Source organism: Tachysurus vachellii, chromosome 21 (genome assembly GCF_030014155.1).
Source record: "Tachysurus vachellii isolate PV-2020 chromosome 21, HZAU_Pvac_v1, whole genome shotgun sequence".
NCBI lineage: Eukaryota > Metazoa > Chordata > Actinopteri > Siluriformes > Bagridae > Tachysurus > Tachysurus vachellii.
Genome location: NC_083480.1, coordinates 12,489,182 through 12,511,738, shown reverse-complemented (window position 1 = coordinate 12,511,738; position 22,557 = coordinate 12,489,182). Strand labels below are relative to the sequence as shown.

Sequence of the window (22,557 nt, the reverse complement as noted above, 5' to 3'; positions counted from 1 at the left end):
CTTCTACGTCAGATTAAAAGCAGTGCTTCCTGAGGTCTGAGACAGGTCATGTGCTTTGTGAGGCAAAGATGAAATCCAACATGCCAATAGAGCTCTCCGTGTCAACAGCGTGAGTTTGTTTGATTAGCCTTGCGGGTGCAGAGAACGCAGTTAGCTGACAGAAACACAGCCTGGTGAAAATGTGTTGCAAATGTGAGCAGCTGCAGCAAATAAAAGGGAAGTTGGGTTTAACTCGAGAGCTTGTCCATGCAAATATCCCAACTGCTGGTGCTGTGTCTAATATAACAAGTGGCAAGGCTGGAATTATTCTTACACATATAAGCTTCTATAAAAGTGTATATTTAAAAACCTTAAGCAAAGATTAATGTAATGTAAACCATGAAACTGTCCCAATAACCAAAAAGTACTCACATTTACAATTTACAAACTGAACATCTACCACGTATAAGCCATAAAAAGTCAATGTTCTGCCATTTAGATCCTGTTAAAAGTCATGCCTGTTAGAAACAGGGGCCCTCATCTGTATTAGCTGTTGTGCTGACACCATGCTAATATTCCCCGGAGCCCTGATCCAAGCAGGTCTGCATAATCACGCAGCCAAACTAAACCGGTTAGTTTTAGTGACTATTATTACAAAAGTGCACTTTGACAGCATGATGCAGATCATAACTGCGATAAACTGTGTTAGATTGTCTAAGGCTTTTCTCATCTCAATCACATTGCTTCTATGCATTCATTGGAATGCAAATGTTTGCATCCCCCACCAGGAAAATTAACAAGATAATCAGGAAGTACAAATGTTGTCTAGTCACAAAAACGTTTACCTCGTGTAAGTTAAGACATTAATGATGGGAAAAATTGATCCAGTAGTTTTCTGGTTGTAATATAAAATAATCTGTAACAGTGTATATGCCCATCTTTTACCTTTCTAACTGCATCCTGAACTCTTTGTGTATCTTCAGCAGCTTTTAGATCCTCTGAGTTGACGGCCCCCACCCCCTTCCTGCCATGTCTGCTCTAACTCTGCCATATTGTTGCCCAGTCTTTGTCCGTTTTTTAGGACATCTGTTATAACTATGTTATAACTCTGCCAGATGTCTTATACTGCGTTCCTGTTGCTGGATACATCCCGATTCCAGTTTTGAAATCTTATTCCTCATTGTTTTTCTGCTAAATTCTAAACTACAGGTGTATTTTTGAAGTTTTATGGTTTTCACCCTTTGCAAAATATATATATATATAAACACCTGGATCCCTGATGTTAAACTTGTACCTAAATATTCAAAGGAATGTCAAAAGTAAATGAAGGAGAAACGATCCCATAGCTCTTTGCCCATAAATGAATCCCTTTGTGGTTTCATAATACCAATCTTAAAGTTAAAATGTGTGTTTTTAAATGTGTGTATTTGTGTGTGTGTGTGTGGGTGGGTGCCCTGGCCTATACACAGATAAAGGATCCTGGCTGTGTTGAGTTTCTTATAACCTACATGCATTCTTATGGGGGGAGCGTGAACATCCTCCCATGTGTATGTGTGTTTTCCTCTTCTCTGAGCTTTCCAATGCAAATTTGAATAGCCGTGTCTGCCTTCAGCTTTCACTCAGACGATTCTCTAATTCCTTATAGTCTCAGCTTCTCAGGCTGATCTTGCTTTGGGTGGCTTGATAAGAGAAAATGTGACCTGACAGGCATTGGTGCTTTAGGACAGCTGGAAGGAGGAAAAAAACTGAACAAACAACGGAAAAAAAAAGTAAAGAGCAAAAGCCCCACCCTGAAATTAGACCAGCTTGACAAGTAGCTTCGGTTTTATCAGCTTTGGATATCAAAATGGTTTTAGATTCGAAAAAAAAAAAAAGAAGACACGTGAAGTTGTGAACTGAATTGTTTACATTTACAATCAAACCAATATGACGTATATTGAACTGGGTGACAGTGTACAACGATGTGTATACTATCTCTCTATAAATAATATATTTATATATAAGTGCCTTAAGAAGAGACTAAACCAATCCCATCCCCCAGTCCAGGAAAGAAATGCTCTACATTTCAACAACTTAAATAGGTCTTATTCATCAAATACAATCAGATCATCTGTCTTGAAGGACAAAACATCCATCCTGTACTATAATTAATTTAGAAACGTGTACACACATCTATTCAAAAGGTGGGTTTATCAGCTCTGGGTCCAGATCCAGGACAGATCCAGGACAGAGTGCTGACAATGAGCTGACTAAAAACTCTTAAAGTTAAATGATAATCAGCTGACACACTGATCAGTAAGTAAATATTAGATGTATATATTGTGTATAGAAGAAGGGTACAGTACAGGCTGCACTGTAATGTAGCGGTTCATTTGAAAGATCTCAAATCGTTCAAGCCGCACGGACAAGGCGAGGAACAGGGGGGGAAACTTCCTAAAAATAGCGCATCAGGAAACCGAGTAGGTTCAAGCACTGACTCGACAATGCAGCCTTTTATGCTTTATCCTTCCATGCTCAATCCTGTAAGAGGTTATGCTTTAATGCTGTCAGATGAGTTTGGTGAAGCGCTTTATCATCATAGCTGTAACCCATAACGCATTCACATCAGCGGCTCAGTGCCAGGTCTCCTCACGCCTCCAAATGCGTCCCTCTGGGATTTTAGCGCACTGAAAGTAGCTCAACACTGAGCGATCTGTAGAGTTAATGTTTCTTAAATCAGCCCTCATAGACGAACTGGTCGTTAAAAAACTTACCTCTGAGCAAGAAAACAAATGACGTAATGAAGTTGTGGAGCAGAACAACAAGAAGACGCAAGGTGACACTCCGGGGCTTCGGGTGGAAATGACGAGCCAAACAGCGGCGTCCGCTTTCACAGGCTCTCTCCTACTCACAGTGCACTAACGAGGGCCACTCAAAGCGCACTCCAACCGAGTGAACTTCCACCTTTTAACCTTCCATCCAAAAGAGATGTTTTCGGTGAGCTCGCGCCACGATTTCGGGGCGAACGGCTAGCGATACGCGCGGTGTGTGTGTGCGTGTGTGTGTGTGTGCGTGAGTGCGCGCGCTCCTGCGTGTGTGTGTGTGTGTGTGTGTGTGAGTGTGAGTGTTAGTGCGACACCTGGAGCGCTGTCGGTTCCTCCCCGTTTCCATCTACTGCTGCTGGGATGCAGGAAAGTGTGGAGGTGGAGGAGAGCTGCAGATCTGCGTCAAGCAGACACACTTTACACTTGGCCAGTGTTTATGCTTCAGAATGAAACTTCTAAACGGGAAGTTTATTCTTCTTGAAATCTATTTAGTTCCAGCTCGACCCCCCCCTCTAACACACTTGCACACACAGCATACATACATACATACATACATACATATATAAAATGTATGTATGCTGTGTGTGCAAGCGTGTTAAAGGGGGGTATATATATATATATATAGATATATATATATATATATATATATATATATATATATATATATATATATATATATATATATATAAAACCAAGGTCATTCAAAAGGTCATAGAACACCTAACTTAAATAATTCGGACTGATTAAGAGACGATTAAAAGTATTCAGTATGTTTTCATTCTTGAGTCTTATTCAAAAGATGGAAGTCTCAATAGTTCAATAGATTTCACAGAGCTGGAGGAGTGGAGTGGGTTATACAAAGATAAAACTCTGGACAGTATTCCCAGTAATGCACATTAACTGATAGACACTTACTTAAGAATTCAGAGAATAAACCAGAATAAATCTATCATTAATTATGCATTGATTATCGTTTTTATTTTTGCAAACTTTTGCACTCAAAAGTATAGAAATTCATGTATGTAAACTTGGATTCTAAAAGAAAAACATCAGTATCCGGTTATATGAAAATAATAAATACATTTTAAAAAAAAAATCCATACGGCTCATCTGTATACACGATAAGCTGTTACTACAGAAATGATCATGTTTTAGAATGAATGCACTAATATAAATTTATCAGGATTCATTCCTTTCAACTAATTACAATAAAGAATTGTACTGTGGACTGTTCAGTACAGTAGATAATCAGTAATGTGCAAAAAAATAAGCGTCACAATGATGTTTTAAACACATGTTAAGTTTATTATTTGTCACCACCAGAGTGCTCCAAATCAAATACAGTACTAACAAAAATGTTTAACTCTGTAATATTTCAAAATACATCAAATAATTTTACTCTTTACACTTTATTAGTGTGTGGATATGTGTGTGTATGTGTGTGTGTGTGTGTGTGTGTGTGTGTGTGTGGTGCCAAGTATTCCCTCCTCATTCCCTGGATAGATCCATTGCGACCCTAACCAGAATAAAGCAGCTCCTGAAGATTATATAATAAATAATTAAAAAATTCATGGCATGTTTTGAATGGTCAGTTTATGTGACATACACATTCAGCACTGCAGTGCACTGCAGTACATCAGCTCCTCAGATTGGGCTGTAAATTACAGGAGCAATTTGATCCGTCTCTGAAGTGCAGTCATCGAGTATTATCCGAGGACGTGACAGCTGGGGCTGTGTCCACTGAAGCCGCGCTCCTCGCCCTGACATTAAACAATGCTCCAGTATGGGCCATGTGTTTGAACGGCATGCAACCTGACTCTATGCTCTCCACTTACCTCACTGACACTTAACTCCACACCATCGTTACTTCGCACCCATCATTACGCACCAAGCACAATATACCACCTAAGCCTTAGTCATTAATCAATCCATCTGCACAATTATCCATCTGCTTATCAAATAAGCCTTTTGTTTATCTGGCTTCTTGGACTTATTTCTTATTTCTCATATATTTTCTCAATTAAATTCTCTTTATTCTCAATTGAGTGTGAATAACATACACAAGCACAGCTGAGGGGTCCAAAAACTTCTTAATGGTCCTGATGACATTTTGAAGCCTCGTCTTCAGATGGATGTTGGATTGCAAACATGAACGTTGATGTTTTTTTTTCATTGGGGGAGGGGTGGAGCTGAACTCTTTCACCCCTCCCTTCCTCATGAGCAAACACAAAAGCTCAGACAAATGTGTGCCTCTGGTCTGGCACAGGAGGACCACGATGAGCATGAATGATTGCCGTATACATCTGCAGTGAATACCATCCTTGTCAAAGAATATGATTATTCTATTCAGATAGGTTACAAAACCACACCCTGTGTGATACGATTTAAATATCTGCTTATCTCTTATACTGTATATCTGAATTTTAATATGTCACATGTGGAAAGATAACATTTATGTTTTTGTGCTGTGCTGTTCTTTTTCTTTCTTGTTTTCTTAGGCCAACTATCCCGACTCCCCAACCCCCTATGGAGGGCTTGCTAGCATTATTATGCTTAAACAAGAAAGATTCTGGTGAGACTGACAACATCGAGAAAGCAAACTTTAAGAAATCTGAAAGATAGGAACTCTAAAAAGGAGAAAACATACTTATTTAGTGTGTATTTTATTAGTAATATCATTATCAATCTACAACAGCATAAATTTTGTGTGTGTGTGGCAAACTCTGTGCATATTTTGCCTTGTGTTGCCAATTAACATTATCTCCCATACCTTAACAGGTCAAATAAACAAACATTCACTTGCAGTGGTATTGAACTTCACATCTGAACATCATTGTATGTACAGTATGTCTCTATAACTTCCTGTTTGTTTGTTTTTTTTTTCAAAGAAACATCAAACTACAAAATTGCAACCTGTGGTTGTCGTCTTCTATCACAATGTACTGTTTCATCCCCCTTTTTTCATTGGGGTGTTGGGGGGGGGGTGGGTTTGGGCGCTTTCGTATGCTGATCAGGGAAGAGTGGGGGCTGAAAATGCTCCGCCTTCAGGTCAGAGTTCAGGGGCTCTGGTTATGCGTTACATGTTTTTCCGTTCACCTCCTGGGTTTCAAGGTTTAAAGGACAACAACATTTTGATGTATAAAGTTTACTTACAGCTTCTAGCTCCTTATTTTTATTATCCAGCTAATTCCTTGTGAAGTCCATACAAAGTGTTTCTTTGAATATGTCCAGAATACCCTGCAACTCACTGTCAATATTCATGTCAATAGTCTTAAAAATACATACATGTATACATGATACTGTAAGAACTATAAAAAGCCAGACGGTAGACCATATCTTATAAAAACCAATCATTAGCTGTATTACTATATCTATTTATTCATTTGTGTTTTAGCTAATTCCTGGACCATAAGTCTCATCTGATTAGTCTCCTTATTTCCGACCGACACCAGCCTGTTGCAGTGACAACAGAAAGTTAAGAGTATCTGGTCATATGGGTTGGGGGAAGGGTCGGAGGTCACACTTTACTGCGAGGACTAATCTAATCTGACACACAAAGCCCGAGACCCTGCGCCTGAACCCTATGATTAGGTTTCAACAATATCTAATTGTACTAAAATACTGTTTTCTGAATTTGTTCCTGAGTGGATCTTCAGTCTTATAACCTTTTCTGTTTTTGACTAATATTTATCTGCAGAAGTTCAAAGACATTAAAGCTGCCAGCTGTAAAAATGCACAAGACATTTATTTGTCTTGTGTGATTTTGATTATAACAAGGACGCTGATTTTACAGTGTAACAGAAGTACAAACACTTTATATGCATAAATGTATGTTTACAGGCAAGATTATGAAAATACTGTTCAAAGGTATAATTTCCCTAAACCCTAAACATTATTTTGATATCATTAAACATTAAAATGAACATGTATAGATCTGCGTAAAGAAGTATTAGCTATGCAAATATGAATTTATTTTGGACACGACACTAAAAAGGACTTTTTTGTCCTTGAAAAATCCCTTAAGGGTGAAATGTTTCTAATTTACATTAATACTTTGTATGACATTGTCACTATGACTGTGTACAGTGTTAACAGTTTACTATTATTTACTTGTCTGGAGCACATTAATAATCTTGCTGAATCGTTTGTCTATGTTCAGTGTTTACAGTTTGACCTAAGAGCTACTTATCATTATTTTGTAGGCGTGTTCCAAAGTAGCACAAGAACTTCACTGTATATAAAATGACAATAAACATGAAACTTGTTTATAACACTGGAAGCAGGGTCTGACTGTATATTTTGGTACTAAATGATATCCAAGCAGAGGATCCTTCCTTTATTAATTCACAAGCTGAAATGGTTGGAACCTAGTTGAAATTCCTGAGCTGCCAGAAATGATGTGTGTAATAAGTATAATCTTAAAAACGGTCCATATTTCTCAGACAGTTCTCATGAGCAAATATACTGCTGTTTATGTTTCACGTTTTTTTATACGCTCGCTCCGGCTGAAACTGCACTGTGCTTCATCCAGCCACAAACACAGGAACAATTACATTAACACTGTAAAATATTCAGGCATGTGTGAGTACAGGAGTGTGTAAGCGTTCAACATGTGTCAGCTGCGTGTTTCACTGCACGGATAGCAATCACAACACAGCGTAACAAATCCACCAAGAGCTACACACACGCACACACACACACATACACACACACACACACACACACACTCCTCTGTTGTCAATTAGGGCAGAAATCGTATTTGTGGAGCCCCACACCATCTATCAAAGCACAGGTTCTTTCATCTGCCAGTGTCTCTTTGTACCTGTAATTAGTTTTGGGACAGGAGATAAGCTTCATTAAAGCAGCGAATGAAGAATTCAGTAGGTCATATTTCCTCATTGCTGGCTGTTTAGGAGCTCTGTTTAATAGATTTGTTTTTTCAGGCCTCGCAAAACACGTGAGCCTGCACTGTTTAAATGTCATTACGTTTTCAGTAGAGGCAACGCTGGATTTTAGCCACTTGTGCTCCCGAGGCTTTTATGGTAGTGTCCAGCTGCACCAGTGCTAGCATATGTTGAATGCTTCTTCTTCCTTCTGCTTGGTCAGAAGGTGCAGGTTACATTTCCATAACAGCAGCTTAGACAGTGTTCCCTGCTGCAAGTTTTGTAATTAAACGCTTGTTTTAATCATTCTGAATTATTAAACCGGTGGATACTGCTTTTCAAAAAAAAAACCCCTGTAATGCTTGATACGGTTAGATTTTCTGTAATTTCCTTTTATTTAACATTGATGCAAACATTTACGGCATCGCAGAAGACGTCATCAGAGTCAGTGGAAAAGTACAGAGGAAAAGTATTTTGTGATTTGTGGTTCTGTGTGATAAAAAAAATTAATTTTTTGTCTTATTCACTTCAAGAGAGAAATAATAGAGCTTTTGATGAGGAAATGAGTCTTTATACTAGTCATATTGCTATAATCATAATAGGAACTTATTTTGTAGACATTCCACAACATCAAATGTAACTAGAAACGGATAAAAAGTACTTTATTTTAAAGTGGTAATGAACGTAATGCCGATCACTTTGGTATACTGTAAGAGGATAAAAAAAAAATGTTATTGGAAAATGATAAGCTTTGGAGTTTTAATATCCAGAGACCGGCTGCTAACAAGCTAATAGAGTTAATGAAAAGTTAATGAACGTATCAAGCTATGTCTATATCTATTTCTTTACTATCAATGCATATCTACTCCTTTACTGTTAGTGATAATAATTACTATTATTTTTTAATGACGTTTATGTGTGTATATATATGTGTGTATACATCAAGAAGAAGGAGGGAGGGATGGAGAGAGGGAGGGCTGCAAGCAGATGGTACGGCTGCTGCAGAGTCTTCACTGGTGGAAATCCCTGAGAACTTAACCCACCCTACACTGGGGAGAGATGGAGAGATGAGCCATGGCAACACCCCCTCCATATTGCCACTAGTGCTACTTGTAAGCAGCAGTGCATAACACCGTTACACGCAACCGCTCTACTCATACATCTGTCACATTCCAGACAGGTGTTAATACACAGGTATAAGTATAAGGGCTCAGACACTTAATACACATATGTTCCCATGTACACACATACAGACAGAACTGTTCAAAGAAGGACTATAAAGAGTCATTAGATGAAGAGAAAACAGAAAACAAGTGGAATAGGTTGCTGTTGAAATTTCTCCTCTTGGCTTCACAGACTCAGTGATGCACTCTGCTGGTTCTAGTGAGGTTCTTTTTTTTTCTTTTCTTTTCTTTTTCCCTTGTTTTCTATGCAGTCTGTTTATCAAGATGTGGGGAAAAGAAGCATTTAAAAGTTGCAGATTGTTCCAGATGCAACACTTATTTTTAAGTATTGACTTAAAATTGATATTTATCATTTCAAAACAATTTTTGCATAAAATTGTTAAAAGAAAAGACATAATAGATGCTGCCAGTGAGATCTATTTAATTACCAGATTACTTTGTGCTGTTCTGTCAGCTTTATTGTAATTTTTTTTATTGTAATATTTTCATGTAAAAATATTAGTTCACAAGTGGACTCCAGAGAGTCCTGGTTTTCCTCCCGGTTCACAATTCACATCCCAGAGTAGGTGAATAGTCTAAAATAAATTTCCTTCATGCCATATGTGAATGTTTTGAATGTTTTTCTGTTCCCAGTTTTGCCACTATAGTCTCCAGATCTACTATAATCCTGAAGAGGATAAATACAGTTACTCAAGATGAACGGATAAATGAATGCAATGTCAAAATAAACAGTTAATTGTCACAAATTATTAGATTATTTTGAATATCCCAGTATTGTTTATATTTGATTCTTGAAAGAGTTGCCAGTGATTTATAAATGTAGCTGTGATTTCACAAAATACATTCATTTATTCAATGAGTTCACACTAATACAAGATAGAAATAGAAATAATAACAATTTTAATATGATCTAAGGGGGGGCACGGTGGCTTAGTGGTTAGCACGTTTGCCTCACACCTCCAGGGTCGGGGTTCGATTCCTGCCTCCACCTTGTGTGTGTGGAGTTTGCATGTTCTCCCCGTGCCTCGGGGGTTTCCTCCGGGTACTCCGGTTTCCTCCCCCAGTCCAAAGACATGCATGGTAGGTTGATTGGCATCTCTGGAAAATTGTCCGTAGTGTGTGATTGCGTGAGTGAATGAGAGTGTGTGTGTGTGCCCTGTGATGGGTTGGCACTCCGTCCAGGGTGTATCCTGCCTTGATGCCCGATGACGCCTGAGATAGGCACAGGCTCCCCGTGACCCGAGGTAGTTCGGATAAGCGGTAGAAGATGAATGAATGAATGAATATGATCTAAACATTTTGTAATAGCCCTTTCATTAAAAAGGAGAAATTACAATCTCCGAAATACCCCCTAGGTTCCTCAAATGAATTGATCTGCTATATTTACCTGTAAACTATTTCTAAAAGTTATATGAATTGGGAATGTTATTAAAAGGTTATTGAATCATGATGTTTATTCTAAAATACTTCTTTTCTTTGTACACTTCACTGTTTTATCACAAGAGGGCACCGCAGCATTATAATCTGTCTCAGCTTGTTTTTTTCTGCATTATCTCATCCTCTGTAGGAGTGTCCTATACCCAAAAGTGCTGATTATATAAAATTATGCACTGCTCTACTTTTAAGAGGAAGCGAGACATATAGTTCTTACATGCTGGGTGGGACAGTGGCTTAGTGGTTAGCTCTTATGGGGTTAAGGGTTCGATTCCAGCCTTTTCCCTGTCTGTGTAAAGATCACATGTTCTCCCTGTGCTTCAGGGGTTTCCTCAGTACTCAGTTCACAGACATACATTATAGGCTGATAACGGAAAAAGTTATGACTGAAGATCCACTCATGACCAAATTAAGAAAACAGTATTCTAATACAATTAGATATTGTTGAAACCTAATCATAGGGTTCAGGCGCAGGGTCATGGGCTTTGTGCGTCAGATTTGATTAGTTCTCGCAGCTCTAAATTGTTCACTGGGCGTAAATATGTACGGGAGTGTGTGCGTCTGTGCTCTGTGATGTACTGGCATCTCATCTAGGGTGTCCCTCAACTCGTGCCCCAAGGTTCCCTGTGAGCCTGTATTGGATAAGTGGTACAGGGAATGGATAGACGGATGGAATGTTCACGGTTATACATGGTGTCCTGTATAATAATAAAAAATAGCATAATAATAAAAATAGCAGAAGAATGTTTTGTTGTTCCTGTGATCACCTTCTTCCATCTCGTTCGGTCTCTTTGTTGCGTCTCTGATTACTGACAGTTTGGTGGACGACGTCTGCTGATTGATTTGCATGTGCAATTACAGGACTTCAGATGGCACTAAAACTCATTTAGGGTGTTCATAGAAATGGGAGTGATGTTTTTTACCACTTAGAAATATGTCCAGCCTTGTTACATATTCATGGAGATTCCTAATGCTGCTATTCTCTCCATGTAAAAGAACACTGCTTTGTCAAGAGCAGACACACATAATATACCCACACTTATATTTAGGAATTTTTATTTGTTGTTACTTAAAATATCCACTGATTAAAAGTATTACAGATCATAACTTAAAAAACTTGGCCACTCTTACTCAAATACTCTTCGTATTATGACTCTGTAGCACCATTTGTGACGTATAAAGCGCTGATGGGGAGAATAACTGAAATTTATTTATCTCGTCAGCACTCATTTATAAACAGTACATGCATGAAAGTTCTAGGAGACACAAAACACAATATGAGGACACATTATAAACAAAAGGCTGAATAAAATCTCACTCTTCTCATCACTATTCTATCCTTCCTGTCACCGTCGTTCGGATCTTTCCTCAGATCCATCTTTCACTTTTCATTTCCTCTCATGCACCTCCTCTACCTTTGAAAATCTGCCATCCTGGAATTTTTTTTATCCTTTCTTATTTTGGATATATTATACAAAAATACAGAAAAGTAAATATGTGACACATTTCCACTCATTGCAATTCTCAAGCCATTAAAATCAATATTTAACTACATCAGTGCAATTGAAGGGCATCTCTGCTGGCTTGGATACTGCTTTCCAGTTCAGAGACTTGCGATTTTAGTATCTGCTGCATGTTTCTTTGTGAATTAATGTTAAACAAATTGATATTTTATTGTCATGCATTAAACATATACAATACTGAAATGTTATAAAGAAGTCTTAAGTGGCAAAACACAGTCCAAAATACTAAATGCAAATCATTTTAAACATAGAAACAAACTATACAAGACAGGACACTTGACAACCACAAGGAACACAGACGATATCCAAAAATACGCTACGCTTACATCAAACAACCTGGAATCATTTCTCACAGTATTATATGGATTAGAGGATGAAAGAAAAAAACGCACTTGATGTATATTTCACATGGAGGAAAGACAAAGTGATTGAAAACAAACTTTGATGAAAATGAGACTATTGATTACTGATGTAGCTTTGCATTATATTTTAAAGTAAAATCAAGTAGGAGGTGGCTTTATATTGATTTATATTACTTTTATTACTTAAATGAAACTCAATTGGACTTGTGTGCTGTCATGGAGGTTGCCATGTTGGTAAAATATCATCAGTTTGATCACTTTTGGTATGAGGAATAGGTACAAATCAAATTTGATCCTATTTTTTTTTAATAGTTTTCATTTATATTGTATATTTGATGATATTAAGGCACTTTAATTTATAAGTGCACAAGTAAAGCCAATATGTCTAAATGCTATAGAAATATGGCTGAAGTCACATAAACACTGAATCTCACCAGCACACCCCTCGTTCTTATCACTCTGTAGGTAAATACTGTCCGATTTCAGGATTGTATCACTGTCTAATAAGCGAAGGTGGCCAATATTAGTCTGTTAAATGCAAAGCAAAGTGTGAGTCCACAAGGCAGAGACCCTCTGCTTTTCCTTCCTCTTCCACATCCTTTCACTTATCTTCTATCTGGCTCGTTCTCGTGTCACTCGAGGGCTCAGAAGATGGTGCTCCAGCGTTTGGGTGGAGAACGAGATCTACTTTCTCCCTGCGTTTAACAAGAAATGCAGATGAATAGACATTATCAGTTATTGCTTGTGTCATATCGTGCAGCCTTTCTCCAAAACCTGCTGTAAAGTGTACGATTATGCTGAATAGAAAATGAAATATCTGAATGAGAATACGTTCCAGCTAGCACTCTTGAGCAGCACTCAAATGGAGATAGAAGAAATTACAGCCATCACTTCGCTCACATACGTCCTTTGAGTGATTAGTGCAATTTGGAGCTCTGTTCATTTTATAGCATGAGAGTAGTAAATGTACAAAGGAAGATTGCTTTTTTTTCTGTAATGATTGTCATATGGAGTACTTCAAAGGAGAAAATATGTGCATTAAAAGCTGAGGTAGGTCATAGCAAGTATAAAGACTTGCCTTTAATGGCTGTAGTGGAATTATTCCTAAAATATAGACTTCCTGGGCAATTTAGATATAATTCATGACAAGGATTTTACCTCCACTAAATGAAATAAAATTAAATTAAACAAATTAAATTAAAAATAATTTTAAATTAAACTTAATTTAAAAGTAATAAAAATTTTTAAATTATATTCAATTAAATTACTCTCTCACTTTCACTCATTTTCTACCGCTTATCCGAACTACCTCGACTATCTGCCTGACTATCTCAGGCGTCATTGGGCATCAAGGCAGGATACACCCTGGACGGAGTGCCAACCCATCGCAGGGCACACACACACTCTCATTCACTCACGCAATTACACACTACGGACAATTTTTCCAGAAATGCCAATCAACCTACCATGCATGTCTTTGGACCGGGGGAGGAAACCGGAGTACCCGGAGGAAACCCCCGAGGCACGGGGAGGACATGCAAACTCCACACACACAAGGGAGAGGCGGGAATCGAACCCCCAACCCTGGAGGTGTGAGGCGAACGTGCTAACCACTAAGCCACCGTGCCCCCATTAAATTAAATTAAATTAAATTAAATTAAATTAAATTAAAAATACACACCACAGATAATGTAACATAAAACCTAAGTGAATGTGAGAAGGAATAAAACATTTCAAGATGTACTGTTATAGGAAAATTATCCAAGAAGGCATGGGGTATTGTGGATCAGTGCAGAGTTACTTTTAAGTTGATTATTTTCCTAAAACAGCATGTCTTGACATGTTTTATTTCTCTTATACTACAGGAATTTGCCAATATTTATGATTAAAAACAACATAACATGCATTTTTAACTTTTTATAGCTACACTTCATGTTCTGACCAGTCCACAAAAGTGAGTTAAGTTTCTCTTAACACTCACAGCAGTTTAGTTTACACACTAAACATGTGGTTTGTCATGTTTGCCTTGTTACTGTGAGGATTTTCCTGACTGTCAATGCACTTGCATTAAAGACTCATTCAATAAATGTCAAATAAAAGTGAAACTCCTTACAGAAAAATGTAGGCATTAATATTCACTTTTGCAGCCTTGAACCACTGTCAGAGCTGCCGTTATAGAAAATGAATCAACACCTTTTTTTTTTGCTTAACACCAGTATTATAAGAACTCTGGTGATAAAAAAATGTCCCCAAAGCCTTAGCTATTTAGTTATAATTTTAAATCAACAATGGAATTAAGATTTTAGTAAGAGTCGAATTCAGAATTTTAATGTAGACATCTTTTTAAAACAAAACAATAAAAAGACGATGAAAGCTCACATAAAGAAGAGTCATACGTAACGATACCATTATAGTTAATAAGACAGACAAGCAATTACCAAATTAATATGAAGGGAAGTCTGAATAAAAGAGAGTCAGTTATATTTTTCCTAGAATGAATAAATCATCAGGTTGGACACCATGTAGAGCTGTGTTTCAGCTTCCACAGCAGGTGTCCAGTGTGTCCCCAGAGGACCTGGAAATGCCATGTGTGTAAGTAATGGAAATGTGAAGATAAGCATCGATGATCAAGGAACAGTCATGGAGAATTCAGTAGAGAGGAAAAAGGTAAATAGGTAGACTGGTAGAGGACCTAATGAATAGGGAGATTGGGGATTAGTGTCCCAGGCTTAGGGTCATGCAGGTGGACATGCAGGCAGGACTGACTGGTGATAGACAAGGAAAAGGAAAGTTGAAACGAAGGAGCTCTAGGGACATACAGTAGAGGCACTTTGAATGTTTTTGAATGATAGGAAAACTCCGTGCTGAAATACATTAAATATATTTCCATGATACACTGGGATTAGTGATTCTGCTGTTGTGGTGTTTATTAAGATATATAGCATAAGTGATAAGACTAAGACTATAAGACTAAGACGTGACTCATTTTCATTTCATGTGAGATGAGTCTTATGAAAAGCTAATGTCCTCCTTCTCTCCTGGTCCCCAGCCAGAAGCGTAATCATTCCTAATTTATCCTACGTCGACTCCTGCAAACTGTCATGAGTTTGCAGTCATGTTGCTACAGCAAGCTCACCAGATTGAAGATTCTCGAGAGTGTGTTCTGTTCTCGGCGGCGTCTGTGGGGTGATCTGATACTCTCTGAGCCACGTGCTGATGGTGAAGCCTACAAACATATCTTACATCAATACACAGAAGGCCCAAGCTAGACCCTCTCTTCGTTCTTATTGCCATTTTAAATGCCATTTTGTAATTAGAATTATTATTGTAACATCATGTCCCATAATTGTTTATGCTCAGTAATTACATCATGTTACACCATGTGATATAAAAAAATTCTATAAAACCCTGAATTCCATAACTATCCGTAATGTGATCGCTTGTAATTCTACATTGTACGGTCACATCTGTATTTGTTTATTGCTATGTATAAGAGTGATGTTCTTAAGGCTACAATGACACCTGCATTAGTTCTTTAGGACAACTGAAATGAACCTACATAAACATTTCTAAGGGCTGATTCCAACAAGCATCAGCTGCCATAAAGCCTTTTAAAGAAATTTGGTGTCACCTGTTAAGCAATGCGGCCATGATGGACGTCAGCTTAACACTGGAAACACTTTGGCTGGGTTTGTTATCGCCATTTATTTTAAAGTTATAAATATTTGTGTGAAAAAAAAAAAGATTAACAAATTTTTTTATGAATATATTCCCATACTCTTGTAGGTAATGTAAAAACAGAAATATATTCAGTGTTGTATATGGACATAACAGAACAGGCACAAATTCTATTTTTTTGGTTTTTGCCACAAAGAGTTAGGAAAAGAGTTTTTTTTACTTATTCTGTATGATATCGTTATAATAATCTGATATAGTAGAAGTACACTAAGCTTCAACGTCGTTCATCAAGACATTCTAACATAAATCAGCCCCTAAATTGTCAACAATTTGTCATTTGTTTTGATGTCAACTTGATGTTAAAATGAATGAAATTATATTCTTTATGTCAGCTGATGCTTATTTTAAGCTTTTGAAAAGAAAATATTGAAAATATTTCTGCAGGTTTGTGCCAACTATCTTGAAAGGCTAATAAAAAAAAGTAAATAATAATAAAAATATAACAAAACATAAATAAAAAATAAACAAAATATTGATTTTTTTTTCTATACAGCTGTTTTCATGCATTAAAATGTTTTTCAATGGGAGAATTAAATACAGAAATTAAAAATATAGGAATAAACTCTGAGAATACAAATCATTAAAATTCATATTTTATATTAAATTAAATAGTAATAGTGAAATGGTCAAAGAAAAAATTGCTAAAAAATATAGCTTAAAATTTTAAGATTAAATATGTAAGACCAATTAAATGAACTGAAAATAAATAATTGGCTAAAGATAAGTGGTGTATATCTGATTGAGAATTTTCTAGTCAATTTAAAGCCATAAAACGAATACAAGGACGTTATATTCTATTCTCTATTGAACAGGATGTCAGTAAAGTGCTGCCAGTACTGGAGTAATGAGGTGGCATGAAGACTATCAGAAGGTCTTTACATATATAACTATTGTTAGGGTTTAATGTGTAAAATGTGACTATGATTTTGAATAAATATTGAACAAAATAAAATGAATGTCTCTGGAAAAGCTGGAAGAAAAAAAAGGAAACATTAAGGAATGAATGGATTAAACATCCTTGACTCATCACTGAGGTTATCACATGTGCACAAAGTAAACACAGAGCTACAGTACGTTAAAGACATGACGAATGTGGAATAAGAGAAAAATGACAGTCTAGACATTTTATCTTTCATTTGTTGTTCATTTGATTTAATTAAAAATCAACAGTTAAACTGAGTTTAACAAATAGGCTTTTTTTTTATCCTTATAAATTTGCGCATTTTTCTCTTTTTCACCACACTTTTCCTCGGAAAGAAGACTTATGTAAAGCAAAACCATAGGCTCAGGCAGTACATGACTGAGCCAGAAAGGGGTGCTGAGGAGTAATTGATTAAAATGAGAAAACAGACACTTGCAGACACAGATGAGGAAAAAGTAAGGGAGCGTGAGCTGTTGGATGACACAGAGATTGAGCTCTGGTCTCTAGGCCCCTAGAGGAGAAAACTGCTTCACTGGCTTCACCTCGGAAAAAAAAGCTGTGCTGTCTCATAGTCATCCAGGAGCGGAGAGCAGCTCTGGATCAAAGTGCCAGAAAACAAATTCAATTTGAGCAAATATTGACCCTCATACTGCAGAGTAACTGTGTTTAACAGAAGCTGGAGGTGACTCTGATACTTAGAGCTAATGGATTCAGTGGACTGACTGTGGGGCATGTAGACTAAATCCTACATAATCTTTTATACTTAGATGTACACAGTGGCCTTTTTACACTGTGTCAAGTTACTATCACCCAGGGTTTTTTTTATTCCCCATTAAAAACAATACCCCTGAAGCATTGCATTCTTCTTATAGAGCAGGAAATTCGCCAATGCTTAAATATATTATTTCTTAAAGAACGACAAATGATGTTTCTTCACAGAAATAATTACATAAATCTTTTTTATATGTTTATATGATCCCTGTAAGTCGTTCATTTAGAAACGATAACATATTAGAGTAACCTGTGATTTGATTTATAGCTGCCACTGTCAGAACTGCAGTTATAGAAAATAAATCAATACATTCTGAGTGATTAGTACTTAACATTCAACAACTCTGTTATACAGATATATTTATATCATTACTACGTATACATCTTTCTTTCGGCTGCTCTATGTTCAGGGTCAGCACAGTGGATCATCCGGTCTGAATACTTGATTTGGTACAGGTTTTACACCAGATGCCCTTCCTAATGCAACCCTCCCATTTTACCCAGGCTTCAGACCAGCTCAGTGAGTTAGCTCTTCGGTAGCTAGGGATAGCTCCCTGCTTGGGAATCGAACCCTGGCTGCAGCAATAACTGCACAGGATCCTGCCACTGGACCACTAGGAGGCTTTTCTTATTAGGCATGTAATTGCTTTTATAATTGATTCATTTCTTGTCATCAAATATTCATATCAATATTATATATTATATATCAATACATTATATCAATATGAATAGCAAAATAATGAAACAGATGTTTACGATAGAGCTTGTCTTGTTCCATGCATTAGATTATAAAATCTCACTAATACTGTATAAAGGCCAATAATAAAGTTTTCACTGCTGATGAAGATGCTGTTTACTAGACCAAAGTGACTTTAAGTCCGATTCTTCGAAATCAACAACGCCTCAATCTCTGCTTTGGCGAATTTTTCCCATAATAAATTAATAGAGGACATTAAAGCCGACAATTTATCCTAAAAAGATCATATGTAACCCCAAACTCACAAAGAGCTCTGGAAAGCATGTGTCAAGTTGACAAGAGCACCATAGGGCAAAAAGCTGCAATTACGAATAAGTCATTTAGTTATTTCACAGGGAAGAGAAATGGCTGTTAATGAAGAAGACACATTAGAAACAATAGAGAGGAAAGGAAAGCTGACTGCTCAAGCCATGAAGGTCTGCCTATGGAGATGACTGTGAACACAAACATGACTTAATTTAAAGCTGGAGACATACCAGGCCCAAGAGTTCTCTCCACTGCATATAAAAAAGACAGAGAAAAAAAACAGTAACAAGATAGAACAATTATGTTTCGACATAGCAGGAAGAAAATCTTTTTGAATTACATGATGTCTATATTGTATGTACAGATCTGCAGATCTTGGATACGATGTCACATGCATCAATACACATGATGTAGAATTAGAAATGAATATTCGGAAAGGTTTGATGATCAGTGATAAGAAATAACAGTGAAAAGCTTAAACCTAGAACCCTTATATTCTTACTCTAGCTATCTATAACTAAGATCTGAATGCATTTCCATTTAAGAACATTTAAAGGACCAAATACTCCTCACATGTCTCAATGTTTACTTTGTATGTACTTATTATTTATTTATAATAACTTATTATTCATTATTATATAATTGTTATTATGTTTGTAACGTGTGTGTTTTTACACATGACTAATATTTATCTTTTTTATCCCTACAAACAGAAATTCATAAATGATTAATTCACATTTACCACATTATATAAAACAAAATATAATATCTGTTCATTTCACTGGCAAATTTTACTGTTTTATTTTTTTAATTTTAATTTTTTTTTTTGTACATTTTTAATTGTTAACTCAATCATTCATAAAAGTCCTTGTGGCATGGAAAGCTAGGGTAGGTTACATAAGGAACGGGAAAAGAAACTTACCCTTGACTTAGGGCGAGGAGAGGACACCTGTGGGGTGATAAAAACCATAAAAATGGAGTACAGAATATCTAAAACACAGTATATGTGACAGTTTAATCCTAGTGCATACAGTGAATACCGATTGCAAAGTTCTGTTTGATGAATATACGGTTAAAGCTTGAAAAAGTATATAACCAGTGATTAAAACACAGGCTAAAATCTTTTCATGAATATGAAATTATTTCAACATTAATTATTTATGTATATACCACAGCACCGCTGCAAACTCTATTCCAATTGGTGAGATGATTCAGATTTATTTTCCATCTCTGCATCAACAGCAGCAGTAACTATATACAGAGAAACTTGTATGGCAGAGAGAAAATGAAAAAAAAGGACCCCAGACATCCTCGAATAATCCTCGAAGAAGGTGTTTATTTTGCATTTTTGGATGTAGACTAACTTTACAAAAGAAAGTCTTCAGGATTTAGTACTTGGTGCTTACTGGTTTCTCCGTTAGAGATTTTTATTGACGCTAGAACCTAAGTGATACCAGGAACTGTCTATCACTTGGAACATGGATTAAATACAACTTTAAATGAATAAAAATTTTGATTTGTCACACTTCAATGCTTGGTATTATTGTTAATTCAGATTGGTAACCTGAATGATTTCCTATAAACAACAGCTTGTTGCAGTCTTATCTTTATATATAAAACCATAAGGTTTAGTGTTTTTACTGTGCATTACTGTTACTGCAGTTATTACTATTAGTAATTGTACTACAAATTACTGTTTAGTATTGTTAAAAATCTCCCTTCAAAATCCCACTATCTGAAGAATCTGTATAGCAAAGAGATGTGAGTGAAGTAAGTGTGTGTAGTCATTGTCCACTGTCTGGTTGGAAAAACAAGCTGTCAGCAATGTAAGTCTGCAAATACAAGCTATATGTCTGACATAATGACAACTTTGGACTGTAAACATGGGATGCAACTGGCAGCTCACAAAAAGCAATGCACTGCCAGTGGTCGAGGTTATGTTTGGCTCTATTTTTTTCTTTCAATTAGAAGGAACTTAAAACGTTAAAGTGGCTGTATTGTTTCACCGTTCTACAATACAGCCACTTTAACGTTTAAAGTGAGGAATAGATTTTTAAGGCATGTAAGATGTATGAAAAGACTGACGCACCAAAAGGGCAAGGTTGAAACACAAAAGCATAAGAACCGAAAGTCTTCTCAGTGGAAAAATACACTGAAGAAAGGCTGCTGCTATGGCTTATAGAAGATGTGCAGTTAGACTTTTTTCCTTTTGTATAAAAGATAATAACCTAAGATAATTCTGCTTTTAGTATAAAACCGTTCCCAAAGTACCCAATCAAAATAAGCATGTGAATTCTGCACTTACAAAGCTCCTGAAGAAATGGACGACAGGGTTCACATCTCCACGACGTCGGGATGAGGAATGTTGAGGTCTTGGTGGTGAGGAAGACAGGTGACCACGAAATGAACCCTAAACATAATGTCATGGGTCATAGGTGAGTTTTTGGTTACATTTCTGTCCTTTAGTACTGAATACACACAAAAAAAAAACCTATCCAGGAAAAAAAAAACATTTATTTATTTATTTATTTATTTATTTATTTATTTATTTATTTGGTTGTTTGTTTAGGATTTTAAGATTTTGTCAGATCATCAATACTATGAGTTTTTACGTTTTATAATTATTACATGTTTGTAATGTGAACAAATAAAAGGAAACTAGAATGGTGTAAAAAGTGGCACACTTAAAGAAAAAAGCACCAATACAAAAACAAATTTTTATTTTATAGCAAATTATTTTCTTTAACATTGAAAATTAAGTTCTAATTATGTTTGTTAATTAAAATAATAAATAAATAAATAAATAAATAAATAAATAAATAATTCCCAGATATAATAACTATAAATAATTCCCAAACAATCCCAACCAAAAGACACCAGTGCAGAACTATAAACACTAAAGACTACAATAAATACACTGGGAAATAATAGTAAAAGGAGTCTATAACACATTTTGCTACTTTAAAGCATGTTGCTTTATTGGGGCACTTAGTCCAGAGTATGTAGGTATAAAAAAAAACATTTGTATACAGTTATTGGGACGCAACCAATTCACACAACCACAGCACACAATACTTTCGAAAACTGATTATGATTCATGGCATTGTTGTATATTACAATACGATTTAGTTTGATTAGTTCAGATATTTCTTTCTTTCTTTCTTTCTTTCTTTCTTTCTTTGAAATAGTCCTACACTGAATCATTCTGTCTTATACTATAATTTTGATTGCATTCACAGCAACTGACAGCTTTAATCATCATACATGAAACATGTCATCTTGAAATTCCCAGTTCTTTGTCAGAACAAGATGTTTTCTGCTTCAAAAAGCTTATCAACAGACATGATGACATGTTTTCTTCACCGGTATCAAAGGTGTCTCATTCTGATGTAAATTACAAATGCAAAAACCACAAAAGCAATATGCATTACCACTTTCCCGTTATTTCTGCAAAATGCACGCACTGATGTGTCGGCCCTCATCACTCACCTTTCCTCTTTTCTTCTTATCACCTCCAAAGAACTTGCCAATCTGATCCATGAGACCAGGAGCCTTCTTCCTGCGTCCCAGCCCTGAGGTGCCTGCAGTAGCCATTCTGGATGTAGATCTTCTGAGCCTGGGTCAACGATCTGCACGGCCTGCCAACGTCCTTCTCAGTACAGCCCTGTCTCCGCTCTGAGGACACCCCAGTAAGTTTCTCAATAGTCTTTGGTGCATATGAGGCGGATGGGCTGGCCTTTGAAGGTGTGGTTCAGTCAGTCCCAGGCAATCATTAGAGATAAGGTGGGTCTGTAATAGCGTCAGTGATTCTGGTTCAGTGCCAGGCATTCTTTACAGCCTGTGTACCCTTGGAGTCAGTCACTGCCGTACTCTCTGTTCAAGGAGCTGCCATTGTTCTTGACCACATCTGCCCCGGTCCTGTGTGGCCCACAACAAGGCCTGTGTATGTGAGAG

At 36.7% G+C, this 22,557-nt stretch overlaps 2 protein-coding genes across 5 annotated transcripts in view; both read right to left on the bottom strand.

The window, feature by feature from the left end:
- Positions 1-3,223, bottom strand: part of znf516 (zinc finger protein 516) — a 42,372-nt gene extending 39,149 nt beyond the window's left edge. For 3 of the 4 annotated variants that reach the window (XM_060897145.1, XM_060897147.1, XM_060897148.1), the window contains exon 1: positions 2,733-3,031. The gene's annotated coding sequence lies outside the window, so the exon portion shown is untranslated. Of the gene's footprint in view, positions 1-2,732; positions 3,032-3,097 lie in introns of those variants that run through there. The other variant, XM_060897146.1, reaches the window with a different exon arrangement.
- Positions 3,224-11,323: 8,100 nt separating this feature from the next.
- mbpa (myelin basic protein a) lies at positions 11,324-22,339 on the bottom strand. Its single transcript, XM_060857343.1, has 6 exons — positions 22,093-22,339; positions 20,909-21,013; positions 19,526-19,552; positions 18,834-18,854; positions 15,306-15,395; positions 11,324-12,864 (listed from the first exon to the last, which is right to left on the bottom strand). The coding sequence occupies exons 1-6, from the start codon at positions 22,195-22,197 to the stop codon at positions 12,814-12,816; spliced, it is 399 nt and encodes a 132-aa protein (XP_060713326.1). The 5' UTR covers positions 22,198-22,339; the 3' UTR covers positions 11,324-12,813.
- Positions 22,340-22,557: the final 218 nt, after the last annotated feature.

Excerpts from the sequence above, each read along its gene's own strand:
- mbpa (XM_060857343.1), bottom strand. The coding sequence starts at position 22,197 with ATGGCTACTGCAGGCACCTCAGGGCTGGGACGCAGGAAGAAGGCTCCT. Across the intron at positions 19,553-20,908 it reads TCCATTTCTTCAGGAGCTTT|GTGTCCTCTCCTCGCCCTAA; the intron begins GTAAGTGCAGAA and ends ATCACCCCACAG. Across the intron at positions 12,865-15,305 it reads TCTCGAGAATCTTCAATCTG|GGAGAAAGTAGATCTCGTTC; the intron begins GTGAGCTTGCTG and ends TGTTAAACGCAG.